This window comes from Coregonus lavaretus (genome assembly GCF_964263955.1).
Source record: "Coregonus lavaretus genome assembly, chromosome: 24".
Classification (NCBI taxonomy): Eukaryota; Metazoa; Chordata; class Actinopteri; order Salmoniformes; family Salmonidae; genus Coregonus; species Coregonus lavaretus.
The window spans coordinates 44,590,957-44,603,749 of NC_140011.1; the positions used below are offsets into that span (position 1 = coordinate 44,590,957).

At 47.0% G+C, this 12,793-nt stretch overlaps 1 protein-coding gene across 1 annotated transcript in view; it reads right to left on the reverse strand.

The window, feature by feature from the left end:
• Window positions 1-734: 734 nt before the first annotated feature.
• LOC311100120 (proline and serine-rich protein 1-like) overlaps window positions 735-12,793 on the reverse strand; it is a 39,301-nt gene continuing 27,242 nt past the window's right edge. Inside the window, exons 9-12 of the mRNA XM_084140888.1 lie at window positions 11,085-11,177; window positions 6,372-7,608; window positions 1,835-1,964; window positions 735-1,264 (exon numbers count right to left, since the gene is read on the reverse strand). Coding sequence (XP_083997014.1) covers window positions 1,154-1,264; window positions 1,835-1,964; window positions 6,372-7,608; window positions 11,085-11,177 — 1,571 coding nt within the window. The 3' untranslated portion in view covers window positions 735-1,153. The remainder of the gene's footprint in view (window positions 1,265-1,834; window positions 1,965-6,371; window positions 7,609-11,084; window positions 11,178-12,793) is intronic.

Genomic DNA, 12,793 nt, shown 5'->3' on the forward strand with positions numbered 1-12,793 from the left:
CGTTTTGAAACTGCGTCATTGGCTTTGATACTCTCGATTGGTTAAAGACGATCCAAATCGCTGATGATGTTTTGTCAGCACAGACTACTTAAAACGATGGCAGTCTCGAGACTGAAGCGCTGGTATGTAGTGAGCGTTCAGTTTGAGTTGTCGGGGCAACTGTGTTTCACCTGGTAACCTGATCATCTAAACATAATGATGTTGGAGTACCCATTGTTAAATACCAAGACTGATTCCCAAACGGTACCCTATTCCCTATATAGCGGATTACTTTTGACCAGGGCCCATAGTGCACTAGAAAATAGGGTACCATATGAAACGCAGCAGCAGTTGTGAAATCGTAAACCATTGTCACTCTGTTTACAGTGAGACAGACAGATCATCAGATAGATCTACAGTGAGACAGATCATCAGATAAATCTACAGTGAGACAGACAGATCATCAGATGGATCTACAGTGAGACAGATAGAATATCAGATGGATCTACAGTGAGACAGATAGAATATCAGATAGATCTACAGTGAGACAGATAGAATATCAGATAGATCTTCAGTGAGACAGATCATCAGATAGATCTACAGTGAGACAGATAGAATATCAGATAGATCTACAGTGAGACAGATAGAATATCAGATAGATCTACAGTGAGACAGATATAATATCAGATAGATCTTCAGTGAGACAGATCATCAAATAGATCTACAATAGACCTGGTCTTGACAGACACAGAGAGCTGGCTTGTGGACAGACTGAATAGACCTTTTCCCCTCTCCTGTCTGTGGGGAAGTTCGTCTGTCACCATCCTCTGGTAAACCGTTGTCCACTCTGTTTACAGTGACAACAAAGCTTTCAATAACGCCTTTTCAATTAAATGATTTGTCTGTTGTGAAGTTTGTCTCACGAACGATTCAGTCCTCAGATGTTTCTGACTAGAAGTCTCTCCAGTTCCTCTTCTTTTAGTTCATTGACGGAGTCAAAAAAGCCCAAACAAAGGATGTAAACAGTCTTGGCAGGTTGTAGTGAGTGGAGGGGATACAAGTTGACCCCAAGTCGACTTTGACTGAGTGTGAGAGCGTGTGTGTGTGTGTGTGTGTGTGTGTGTGTGTGTGTGTGTGTTTAGGGTATTGTGTGTTTTGCGTACGAGTGTTAGAGTCACTGCCAACCCAGCTGGGAGGGGTGTAGGTTGCCAGGTTGTAAGGGGAATGGGTTGCCAGGTCCAGGGGGATAGGTGGTATAACCCTCTAATACAGACGCAGAGTGGGCCTGGAACACAGGACAGAGAGACAATGACAGTTACAATACAATCATCATACAATATTTGCATTTCTGTGTGTAGTATGTGTGTTTTGCGTGTGTTTTGTGTGTGTTTTGTGTGTGTTTTGCGTGTGTTTTGCGTGTGTTTTGTGTGCGTGTGTTTTGCGTGTGTTTTGCGTGTGTTTTGTGTGCGTGTGTTTTGCGTGTGCTTTGCGTGTGTTTTGTGTGCGTGTGTTTTGCGTGTGTTTTGCGTGCGTCCGTCTTGCGTGCGTTTTGTGTGTGTTTTGTGTGTGTTTTGCGTGTGTTTTGCGTGTGTTTTGTGTGCGTGTGTTTTGTGTGTGTTTTGTGTGCGTGTGTTTTGCGTGTGTTTTGCGTGTGTTTTGTGTGCGTGTGTTTTGCGTGTGTTTTGTGTGCGTGTGTTTTGCGTGTGTTTTGTGTGCGTGTGTTTTGCGTGTGTTTTGTGTGTGTGTGTTTTGCGTGTGTTTTGTGTGCGTGTGTTTTGCGTGTGTTTTGCGTGTGTTTTGTGTGCGTGTGTTTTGCGTGTGCTTTGCGTGTGTTTTGCGTGCGTTTTGTGTAGACCTGTAGCAGGGCTGACTGCATGGCAGGGTTGTGTAGTTGGCTGGGAGAGGGGGAGAAGCCTGGCATGCCAGGGAAAGACAACAGGCCAGGGAATGCAGCGCCACCTGGAGGCTGGAGGCCACTAGACAGCCTGGGAGGGAACAAAGAGAGAGAGAGACAGAGAGCGACAGAGAGAGAGACACAGAGCGAGAGAGACAGAGAGACACAGAGCGAGAGAGACACAGAGCGAGAGAGACAGAGAGACACAGAGCGAGAGAGACAGAGAGAGAGAGAGACACAGAGAGAGACAGAGAGAGAGAGAGAGAGAGAGAGAGAGAGAGAGAGAGAGAGAGAGAGAGAGAGAGACAGAGAGAGACAGAGGCATATAGGACTGTTAGGATTTTTAAAATATTTATTTCACCTTTATTTAACCAGGTAAGAAGCCAGTTGAGAACAAGTTCTCATTTACAACTGCGACCTGGCCAAGATAAAGCAAAGCAGTGTGATAAAAACAAGTTACATATGGGGTAAAACAAAACATAAAGTCAAAAAATACAACAGAAAATATATATACAGTGTGTGCAAATGTAGTAAGTAATGGAGGTAAGGCAATAAATAGGCCATAGTGCAAAATAATTACAATTTAGTATTAACACTGGAATGATAGATGTGCAGAAGATGATGTGCAAATAGAGATACTGGGGTGCAAATGAGCAAAATAAATAACAATATGGGGATGAGGTAGTTGGGTGGGCTAATTTCAGATGGGCTGTGTACAGGTGCAGTGATCGGTAAGGTGCTCTGACAACTGACGCTTAAAGTTAGTGAGGGAGATAAGAGTCTCCAGCTTCAGAGATTTTTGCAATTCGTTCCAGTCATTGGCAGCAGAGAACTGGAAGGAATGGCGGCCAAAGGAGGTGTTGGCTTTGGGGATGACCAGTGAGATATACCCGCTGGAGCGCATACTACGGGTGGGTGTTGCTATGGTGACCAATGAGCTAAGATAAGACGGGGATTTGCCTAGCAGTGATTTATAGATGGCCTGGAGCCAGTGGGTTTGGCGACGAACGTGTAGTGAGGGCCAGCCAACGAGAGCGTACAGGTCACATTGTTAAAAGGGCCAATCAGCAGTTGAAACAATAACAAAGTGTATTTCCTTACACTGTGTTTACAAACATTGGAGTAAAACAAGCTCATATGGTAGGCTACACATACCATTCATTTATAAGTCCAAAAATGGATGTAGCAACTGCTGATTCCCCCCTTGAATTCAGTCAATTTCCAGTGAACTGAAATGTAACTTGAACAATCCTCATTGGACAACAAGACTATAAGACTTTTCAATTCCTTGAATTTTAAATTCATCTCTCGAGCTCACCGAGTTGAAATGGAACTTGACCCCAACCCTTCTCGGAGCCTTTATGCGGTTTCTCGTTTCCCAAGGTCGACTCAACTCCTACAATAACCTTCACCTGCATTCTTAAGTGTAGAAATGTACAAAGAGGGTGAGGCCTTATCCAGCTAGACTTTGGCCTGCGCTAGATAACATTATATGGCTGTAATAATTCACCTAGATTCACCGTGACGACAGCAGCCTTACACCCCCCACCCCCCCCCCCCCTCTTATTGTGAAGTGGAAACGTCTAGGAGCAACAACGGCTCAGCCGTGAAGTGGTAGGCCACACAAGCTCACAGAACGGGACCGCCGATTGCTGAAGCGCGTAAAAATCGTCTGTCCTCGGTTGCAACACTCACTACCGAGTTCCAAACTGCCTCTGGAAGCAACGTCAGCACAATAACTGTTCATCGGGAGCTTCATGAAATGGGTTTCCATGGCAGAGCAGCAGCACACACGCCTAAGATCACCATGCGCAATGCCAAGCGTCGGCTGGAGTGGTGTAAAGCTCACCACCATTGGACTCTGGAGCAGTGGAAACACGTTCTCTGGAGTGATGAATCACACATCATCGTCTGGCAGTCCGACGGACGAATCTGGGTTTGGCGGATGCCAGGAGAACGCTACCTGCCCCAAATGCATAGTGCCAACTGTAAAGCTTGGTGGAGGAGGAATAATGGTCTGGGGATGTTTTTCATGGTTCGAGCTAGGCCCCTTAGTTCCAGTGATGGAAAATCTTAACGCTACAGCATACAATTCTAGACGATTCTGTGCTTACAACTTTGTGGCAACAGTTTGGGGAAGGCCCTTTCCTGTTTCGGGCATGACAATGCCCCCGTGCACAACGCGAGGTCCATAACGAAATGAGTTGTCGAGATTGGTGTGGAAGAACTTGACTGGCCTGCACAGAGCCCTGTTCTCAACCCCATCGAACACCTTTGGGATTAATTTGTAGACTGACTGCGAGCAAGGCCTAATCGCCCAACATGGAAACAAGTCCCCAGAGCAATGTTCCAACATCTAGTGGAAAGCCTTCCCAGAAGAGTGGAGGCTGTTATAGCAGAAAAGGGGGGGGACCAACTCCATATTAATGCCCATGATTTTGGAATGAGATGTTCGACGAGCAGGTGTCTACATACTTTTGACCATGTAGTCTATATTTTAAGTTCAACTGTTAAAATTAAATAAATTGGACCTAAACGAGACGCGAACACTGTTGCAGAGGAAGAGCTGTACTTTGACAATGTGCAAATAAACTAAACTAAAAAATAAATCTCTGCTTGGCACTCAGCATTAAGGAGATAGATTTAGGGAAATATACTAGTGTCCTGTCCAGGGGGTGTACTGTACATCAAGCTGTCTCACTACAGAAACAGGAGATAGACTAGCATCATAAACCATGACTACTTACTAAATGCTGTTATAAAACAGAGGAGCTGGACTTCGGACAGTGTTATAATGATGATGTTGTAAAAGACCTAATGGGAAGTAGTAGAGATGACTTGTACCCTGTATATCAGCCACTCTGCTTGAGTCCCAAATAGCACCATATTCCCTTTATAGTGCACTACATTAAACCATGGGTATAGTAGTGCACTATGTAGCCAATAGGGTGCCAGTTGTGACAGAACCTCCATGTATGGTATATAGTCGGAATCATTGGCATGAGGTTCCACAGAGTTATCTCTAGGCTGACCCATCCACTGATACCGTTCTCTAGGCTGACCCATCCACTGATACCGTTCTCTAGGCTGACCCATCCACTGATACAGTTCTCTAGGCTGACCCATCCACTGATACAGTTCTCTAGGCTGACCCATCCACTGATACAGTTCTCTAGGCTGACCCATCCACTGATACCGTTCTCTAGGCTGACCCATCCACTGATACAGTTCTCTAGGATAAAGTTCTCTAGACTGACACATCCACAGATACATTGGTATGTGGACACCCCCTTCAAATGAGTGGACTCGACTATGTCAGCCACACCCGTTGCTGACAGGTGTATAAAATCGAACACACCGCCATGCAATCTCCATAGACAAACACTGGCAGTAGAATGACCTTACTGACGAGCTCAGTGACTTTCAACGTGGCACCGTCATAGGATGCCACCTTTCCAACAAGTCAGTTCATCAAATTTCTGCCCAGCTAGAGCTGCCCTGGTCAACTGTAAGTGCTGTTATTGTGAAGTGTAAACGTCTAGGAGTAACAACGGCTCAGCCGTGAAGTGGTATGCCACACAAGCTCACAGAACGGGACCGCCGAGTGCTGAAGTCCGTAGCGCGTAACAATCGTCTGTCCTCGGTTGCAACACTCACTACAGAGTTCCAAACTGCCTCTGGAAGCAACGTCAGCACAATAACTGTTCGTCGGGAGCTTCATGAAATGGGTTTCCATGGCCGAACAGCGTCAGCTGGAGTGGTGTAAAGCTCGCCGCCATTGGACTCTGGAGCAGTGGAAACACGTTCTCTAGAGTGATGAATCACCATCTGGCAGTCCGACAGTCCATAACGAAATGGTTTGTAGAGATCGGTGTGGAAGAACTTGACTGGCCTGCACAGAGCCCTGACCTCAACCCCAATTTTTGGGATGAATTGGAACGCCAACTACGAGCCAGGCCTAATCGCCCAACATCAGTGCCCAACCTCACTAATGCTCTTGTGGCTGAATGGAAGCAAGTCCCCGCAGCAATGTTCCAACATCTAGTGGAAAGCCTTCCCAGAAGAGTGGAGGCTGTTATAGCAGCAAAGGGGGGACCAACTCCATATTAATGCCCATGATTGTGGAATGATGTTCGACAAGCAAGGTGTCCACATACTTTTGGTCAGGTAGTGTATAGAGTCATATGTTTCTAAAGCTAGTATAAATCATTACTGGACGGTTTACAGCTAAAAAAAGTCATTTCCCACCCAGTAGGGTTAAGGTTAATAGTATCTAGTTACATGATCACTCGGACCTGAGTTCTGAGATTAGGGTTTTATCTAAAGCATCAAGGGACATCGTTCGCATTCTCCATCTGTAACGATCTAGAAAATGTCATCACATTCTTTAAAAATCAGTCACAATGCTGAAACACGCACGTAGAAAACTGTCATACCGGCTCGGGGACGCAGGCAGGCAGGCAGGCACACACACACACACACACTGTCTCTCTCTCACCCAGGCTGGAAGTTGGAGCTGAAAGCAGAGGCGAAGCCTGGTAGAACGGGAGAGGAGGACGGACCTCCTGCCGCCGCCACGGCCGCCGCCGAATGGAGAGGGGCTACGGTTGCTACGGACGCCCCGGCACCCATGAAGGAGGACAGGACGGGGCTCCCCGCCCCCGGTCCCCCTGAACCCCCAAACCCTGGAAACCCCCCCGGACTGGGCCCTGGAGCCAGCCCCGGGAAGATAGAAGGGGCGGTGGTCAGACCCATCCCAAAGGGAGAGGCTCCGCTTGGGGTTACGCTGTGAGCCAGGCCTGGGTAGGCCATGGAGGTCTGGGGGTGGGAGGTGGGGGTCATGGAGGACAGGGAGGAGGGGAAGGGGGAGAGGCCGGGGTAGTGGGGGGTAGCCGGGCCTGAGGAGAGGGCCTGGAGGCTGGCCATAGCAGCAGGGCTGGGGAGGGAGCCCTGTGGGGATGCAGAGGGGTGGGACAGAGCCAGGGAGCGGGCTAGGGCTGCTGATCCACCAGGCATCACCAGAGAGCTGAGGGAGGGAGTACCCGCACGGGAAGGGCCTTTAAAGGCAGAGGGGACTGGGCTGTTACTGCCACTGCCTGTCCCCCCTCCGGTTCTAGCCAATGGGCCGCGGTGCTGCTCGCTGTAGAAGGACGCCTGGGCCTGGCCGGACAGGGCCGGGGAGGGCTTGGGGCTGGGGGCCGAGGTGGAGGACGGGGGATAGCTGCGGATCACTGACCCAGACGGGGTGGTCTGGTATGCGGGCAGGCCAGGGAAGGCAGGGCCTGTCTGGGGGCTGTACTGAGGAAGGCCCACAGGGGTACCCTGAGGGAGGGGGTCAGGGAGGGGAGTCCTTGGGGTCGGGGTGTCTGACCGAGAGGCACCGGCATGGAAGGGAGAGGAGGAGAACGCCCCTGGGTGGTGGGGACCGGGGGTACCGGAGGGGGTACCTGACGGGGTGTGAGCCTTAATGACGGAAGGGGTGGTGGGGGGCAGGTGGGGGGAACCGGATGGGAGGGGACCCCCTTTGATGACGGAGGGAGAGGGGGCGGGGGAGGGGGCTAGAGGGTTCTGGGAGGGGACCTTGCCAGGGAACACAGGGGTGATGGGGGTGGTGGGGGTGGGGTGAGAGGGGGAGGGCAGGGGAGGGACTGGGGCGGAGCCGAGGGGAGATGGGAGGGCCGTGGAGTTGACACCTGTGACGGGGTGCTGTTGTTGATTGGCAGGTCTGGCGTAGCCTGGAGACACAGAAAAACATCAAGATTAATAACACAAGCTAGCCTGGTACCAGATCTGTTTGTGGCAACAATCCACTCCTTGCGACTCTGTGTCATATGCCAAACATTGTGGAATGTTAGCACAAAACAGGTTTGGATTTCAGGCAACAAGACAACTAGCCTGGTCCCAGATCTGTTTGGTCATCTTGACAACCGCTATAGTGATTGGCGTAACTGGTCCCAGATCTGTTTGGTCATCTTGACAACCGCTATAGTGATTGGCGTAACATAAACAGATCTGGGACCAGGCTAGAAGACAACTCCTAACAGTAGGCTATCATATTCCATCTTCTTTTAACTGTATTTATTGTGCATTAAGAGAGAGAGAGAGAGTGAGTGAGCAAGCAGGAAGCAGCCAGAACGCTACCGACTGTAGCCTAGCAACCCCCCCCCCTTCAGCCAGCAAGCCAGAACAGTGTATCAGATGGCACCCTATTCCCTATATAGTGTATCAGATGACACCCTATTGCCTATATAGTGCACTACTTTTAACCAAGGCACATAGGACTCTCGTCAAATATAGTGCACTATAGAGGGAATAGGGTGCCATGAGACTCGAACCTGATGAGTATTTGCGTTATCTAGTTTGTTATCATTATTTCCACTTAGAACAGGACACAGGAAACAGGAAACAGAGAGGTGAGGTCTAAGACACTGTGTCAGCTGGTTATCCAATAACATTCTATTAGATCAGGAAACAGAGAGGTGAGGTTGAAGACACTGTGTCAGCTGGTTAACCAATAACCTTCTATTAGAACAGGAAACAGAGAGGTGAGGTTGAAGACACTGTGTCAGCTGGTTAACCAATAACCTTCTATTAGAACAGGAAACAGAGAGGTGAGGTTTAAGACACTGTGTCAGCTGGTTAACCAATAACCTTCTATTAGAACAGGAAACAGAGAGGTGAGGTCTAAGACACTGTGTCAGCTGGTTAACCAATAACCTTCTATTAGAACAGGAAACAGAGAGGTGAGGTTTAAGACACTGTGTCAGCTGGTTAACCAATAACCTTCTATTAGAACAGGAAACAGGAAACAGAGAGGTGAGGTCTAAGACACTGTGTCAGCTGGTTAACCAATAACATTCTATTAGAACAGGATACAGGAAACAGAGAGGTGAGGTCTAAGACACTGTGTCAGCTGGTTAACCAATAACCCTCTATTAGAACAGGAAACAGGAAACAGAGAGGTGAGGTCTAAGACAGGAAACAGGAAACAGAGAGGTGAGGTCTAAGACACTGTGTCAGCTGGTTAACCAATAACCTTCTATTAGAACAGGAAACAGGAAACAGAGAGGTGAGGTCTAAGACAGGAAACAGGAAACAGAGAGGTGAGGTCTAAGACACTGTGTCAGCTGGTTAACCAATAACCTTCTATTAGAACAGGAAACAGGAAACAGAGAGGTGAGGTCTAAGACACTGTGTCAGCTGGTTAACCAATAACCCTCTATTAGAACAGGAAACAGGAAACAGAGAGGTGAGGTCTAAGACACTGTGTCAGCTGGTTAACCAATAACCCTCTATTAGAACAGGAAACAGAGAGGTGAGGTCTAAGACAGGAAACAGGAAACAGAGAGGTGAGGCCTAAGACAGGAAACAGGAAACAGAGAGGTGAGGTCTAAGACACTGTGTCAGCTGGTTAACCAATAACCTTCTATTAGAACAGGAAACAGGAAACAGAGAGGTGAGGTCTAAGACAGGAAACAGGAAACAGAGAGGTGAGGCCTAAGACAGGAAACAGGAAACAGAGAGGTGAGGTCTAAGACACTGTGTCAGCTGGTTAACCAATAACCTTCTATTAGAACAGGAAACAGGAAACAGAGAGGTGAGGTCTAAGACACTGTGTCAGCTGGTTAACCAATAACCCTCTATTAGAACAGGAAACAGGAAACAGAGAGGTGAGGTCTAAGACACTGTGTCAGCTGGTTAACCAATAACCTTCTATTAGAACAGGAAACAGGAAACAGAGAAGTGAGGTTTAAGACACTGTGTCAGCTGGTTATCCAATAACATTCTATTAGAACAGGAAACAGGAAACAGAGAGGTGAGGTCTAAGACACTGTGTCAGCTGGTTAACCAATAACCCTCTATTAGAACAGGAAACAGGAAACAGAGAAGTGAGGTCTAAGACACTGTGTCAGCTGGTTATCCAATAACCTTCTATTAGAACAGTAAACAGGAAACAGGAAACAGAGAGGTGAGGTCTAAGACACTGTGTCAGCTGGTTAACCAATAACCCTCTATTAGAACAGGAAACAGGAAACAGAGAAGTGAGGTCTAAGACACTGTGTCAGCTGGTTATCCAATAACCTTCTATTAGAACAGTAAACAGGAAACAGGAAACAGAGAGGTGAGGTCTAAGACACTGTGTCAGCTGGTTAACCAATAACCTTCTATTAGAACAGGAAACAGGAAACAGAGAGGTGAGGTCTAAGACACTGTGTCAGCTGGTTAATTAATAACCCTCTATTAGAACAGGAAACAGGAAACAGAGAAGTGAGGTCTAAGACACTGTGTCAGCTGGTTAATTAATAACCTTCTATTAGAACAGGAAACAGGCAACAGAGAGGTGAGGTCTAAGACACTGTGTCAGCTGGTTAACCAATAACCTTCTATTAGAACAGGAAACAGGAAACAGAGAGGTGAGGTCTAAGACACTGTGTCAGCTGGTTAATTAATAACCCTCTATTAGAACAGGAAACAGGAAACAGAGAGGTGAGGTCTAAGACACTGTGTCAGCTGGTTAACCAATAACCCTCTATTAGAACAGGAAACAGGAAACAGAGAAGTGAGGTCTAAGACACTGTGTCAGTTGGTTATCCAATAACCTTCTATTAGAACAGGAAACAGGAAACAGGAAACAGAGAAGTGAGGTTTAAGACACTGTGTCAGCTGGTTAATTAATAACCTTCTATTAGAACAGGAAACAGGAAACAGAGAAGTGAGGTCTAAGACACTGTGTCAGCTGGTTAATTAATAACCCTCTATTAGAACAGGAAACAGGAAACAGAGAAGTGAGGTCTAAGACACTCTGTCAGCTGGTTAATTAATAACCCTCTATTAGAACAGGAAACAGGAAACAGAGAAGTGAGGTCTAAGACACTGTGTCAGCTGGTTAATTAATAACCCTCCATGTCATTTCTCACTCCACCTAGCACAGTTGGTGGTGGTGAAGCTGGTAGCAATGGAGATGTAAGGGATACATACAGACAGACTGATCTTTACAGTTCCAATGATAGCTTCCTCTGACAAGTGCAGATAAGCCAGGAGGTTAGGCAGCAAGCTAAGAGAGATGCCAATTCTCACACACACACGCAGGCAGGCGCGCACACACACACACACACACACACACAGACCCTCTCTCTCTCTCTCTCACACACCAACACACAGTCTCTCTATCTCTCTCTCTGTCCCACACACCCTCACCCCCCGGTCGTACCTGTGGACTTGGTGCTGGCGCTGTAGGGTGGGGGTAGAACGCTGGACGTAATGACCCCGCCCACTGATACCAGCCCTGCGTTGTTGTACCTACCTGAGACGCATGGCAACACATTAACACTGCTACACACACACACTCACACACACTGCTACACACACACTGCTACACACACACACACACACACTGCTACACACACACACACACACACACACACACACACACACACACACACACACACACACACACACACACACACACACACACACCCTACTGTGCCACGTCAAGGCTGATGTCTGTTTGAACTCAGAGCATCCTGAGAGGTACAGAACTCAGATATAATAATAATATAATAATAATAATAATAATAATAAGCCATTTAGCAGACGCTTTTATCAAAAGCGACTTACAGTCATGTGTGCATACATTTTTACGTATGGGTGGTCCCGGGGATCGAACCCCACTACCCTGGCGTTACAAGCGCCGCGCTCTACCAGCTGAGCTACAGAGGACCACGTGGAGTTAAGACTACCACTCTCTCCTTCCTTTCCTGATCTCTCTGTTATCTGTTACAGAAGGCAGAAGGTACTGAGGTGAGGAGGTCTACGTTAAGGGCGAGACGGACCAACAGGAACATTGGCCGTGCTCAGCGAGTGGTCGTCCTATCACCTCTCACCACATTTTCTGTTCCTTTCCCGACAATTCTAGATGTTTTATTGTGATCTACTGCACACGGTCAATGTTGTGGTTGGTCTGTCTTGTCAGTAAGATGGTTATGGTAGGTGTTGTTTATTAAGGTGGTCTGTGTTATGGTAGGTGTTGTTAATTAAGGAGGTCTGTGTTATGGTAGGTGTTGTTTATTAAGGAGGTCTGTGTTATGGTAGGTGTTGTTTATTAAGGAGGTCTGTGTTATGGTAGGTGTTGAGTATTAAGGTGGTCTGTGTTATGGTAGGTGTTGTTTATTAAGGTGGTCTGTGTTATGGTAGGTGTTGAGTATTAAGGAGGTCTGTGTTATGGTAGGTGTTGAGTATTAAGGAGATCTGTGTTATGGTAGGTGTTGTTTATTAAGGTGGTCTGTGTTATGGTAGGTGTTGTTTATTAAGGAGGTCTGTGTAATGGTAGGTGTTGTTTATTAAGGAGGTCTGTGTTATGGTAGGTGTTGTTTATTAAGGAGGTCTGTGTTATGGTAGGTGTTGTTTATTAAGGAGGTCTGTGTTATGGTAGGTGTTGTTAATTAAGGTGGTCTGTGTTATGGTAGGTGTTGTTTATTAAGGTGGTCTGTGTTATGTAGGTGTTGTTTATTAATGAGGTCTGTGTTATGGTAGGTGTTGTTTATTAAGGTGGTCTGTTATGGTAGGTGTTGTTTATTAAGGTGGTCTGTGTTATGGTAGGTGTTGTTTATTAAGGATGTCTGTGTTATGGTAGGTGTTGAGTATTAAGGTGGTCTGTGTTATGGTAGGTGTTGTTAATTAAGGAGGTCTGTGTTATGGTAGGTGTTGAGTATTAAGGTGGTCTGTGTTATGGTAGGTGTTGTTTATTAAGGAGGTCTGTGTTATGGTAGGTGTTGTTTATTAAGGAGGTATGTGTTATGGTAGGTGTTGTTTATTAAGGTGGTCTGTGTTATGGTAGGTGTTGTTTATTAAGGAGGTCTGTGTTATGGTAGGTGTTGTTAATTAAGGAGGTCTGTGTTATGGTAGGTGTTGAGTATTAAG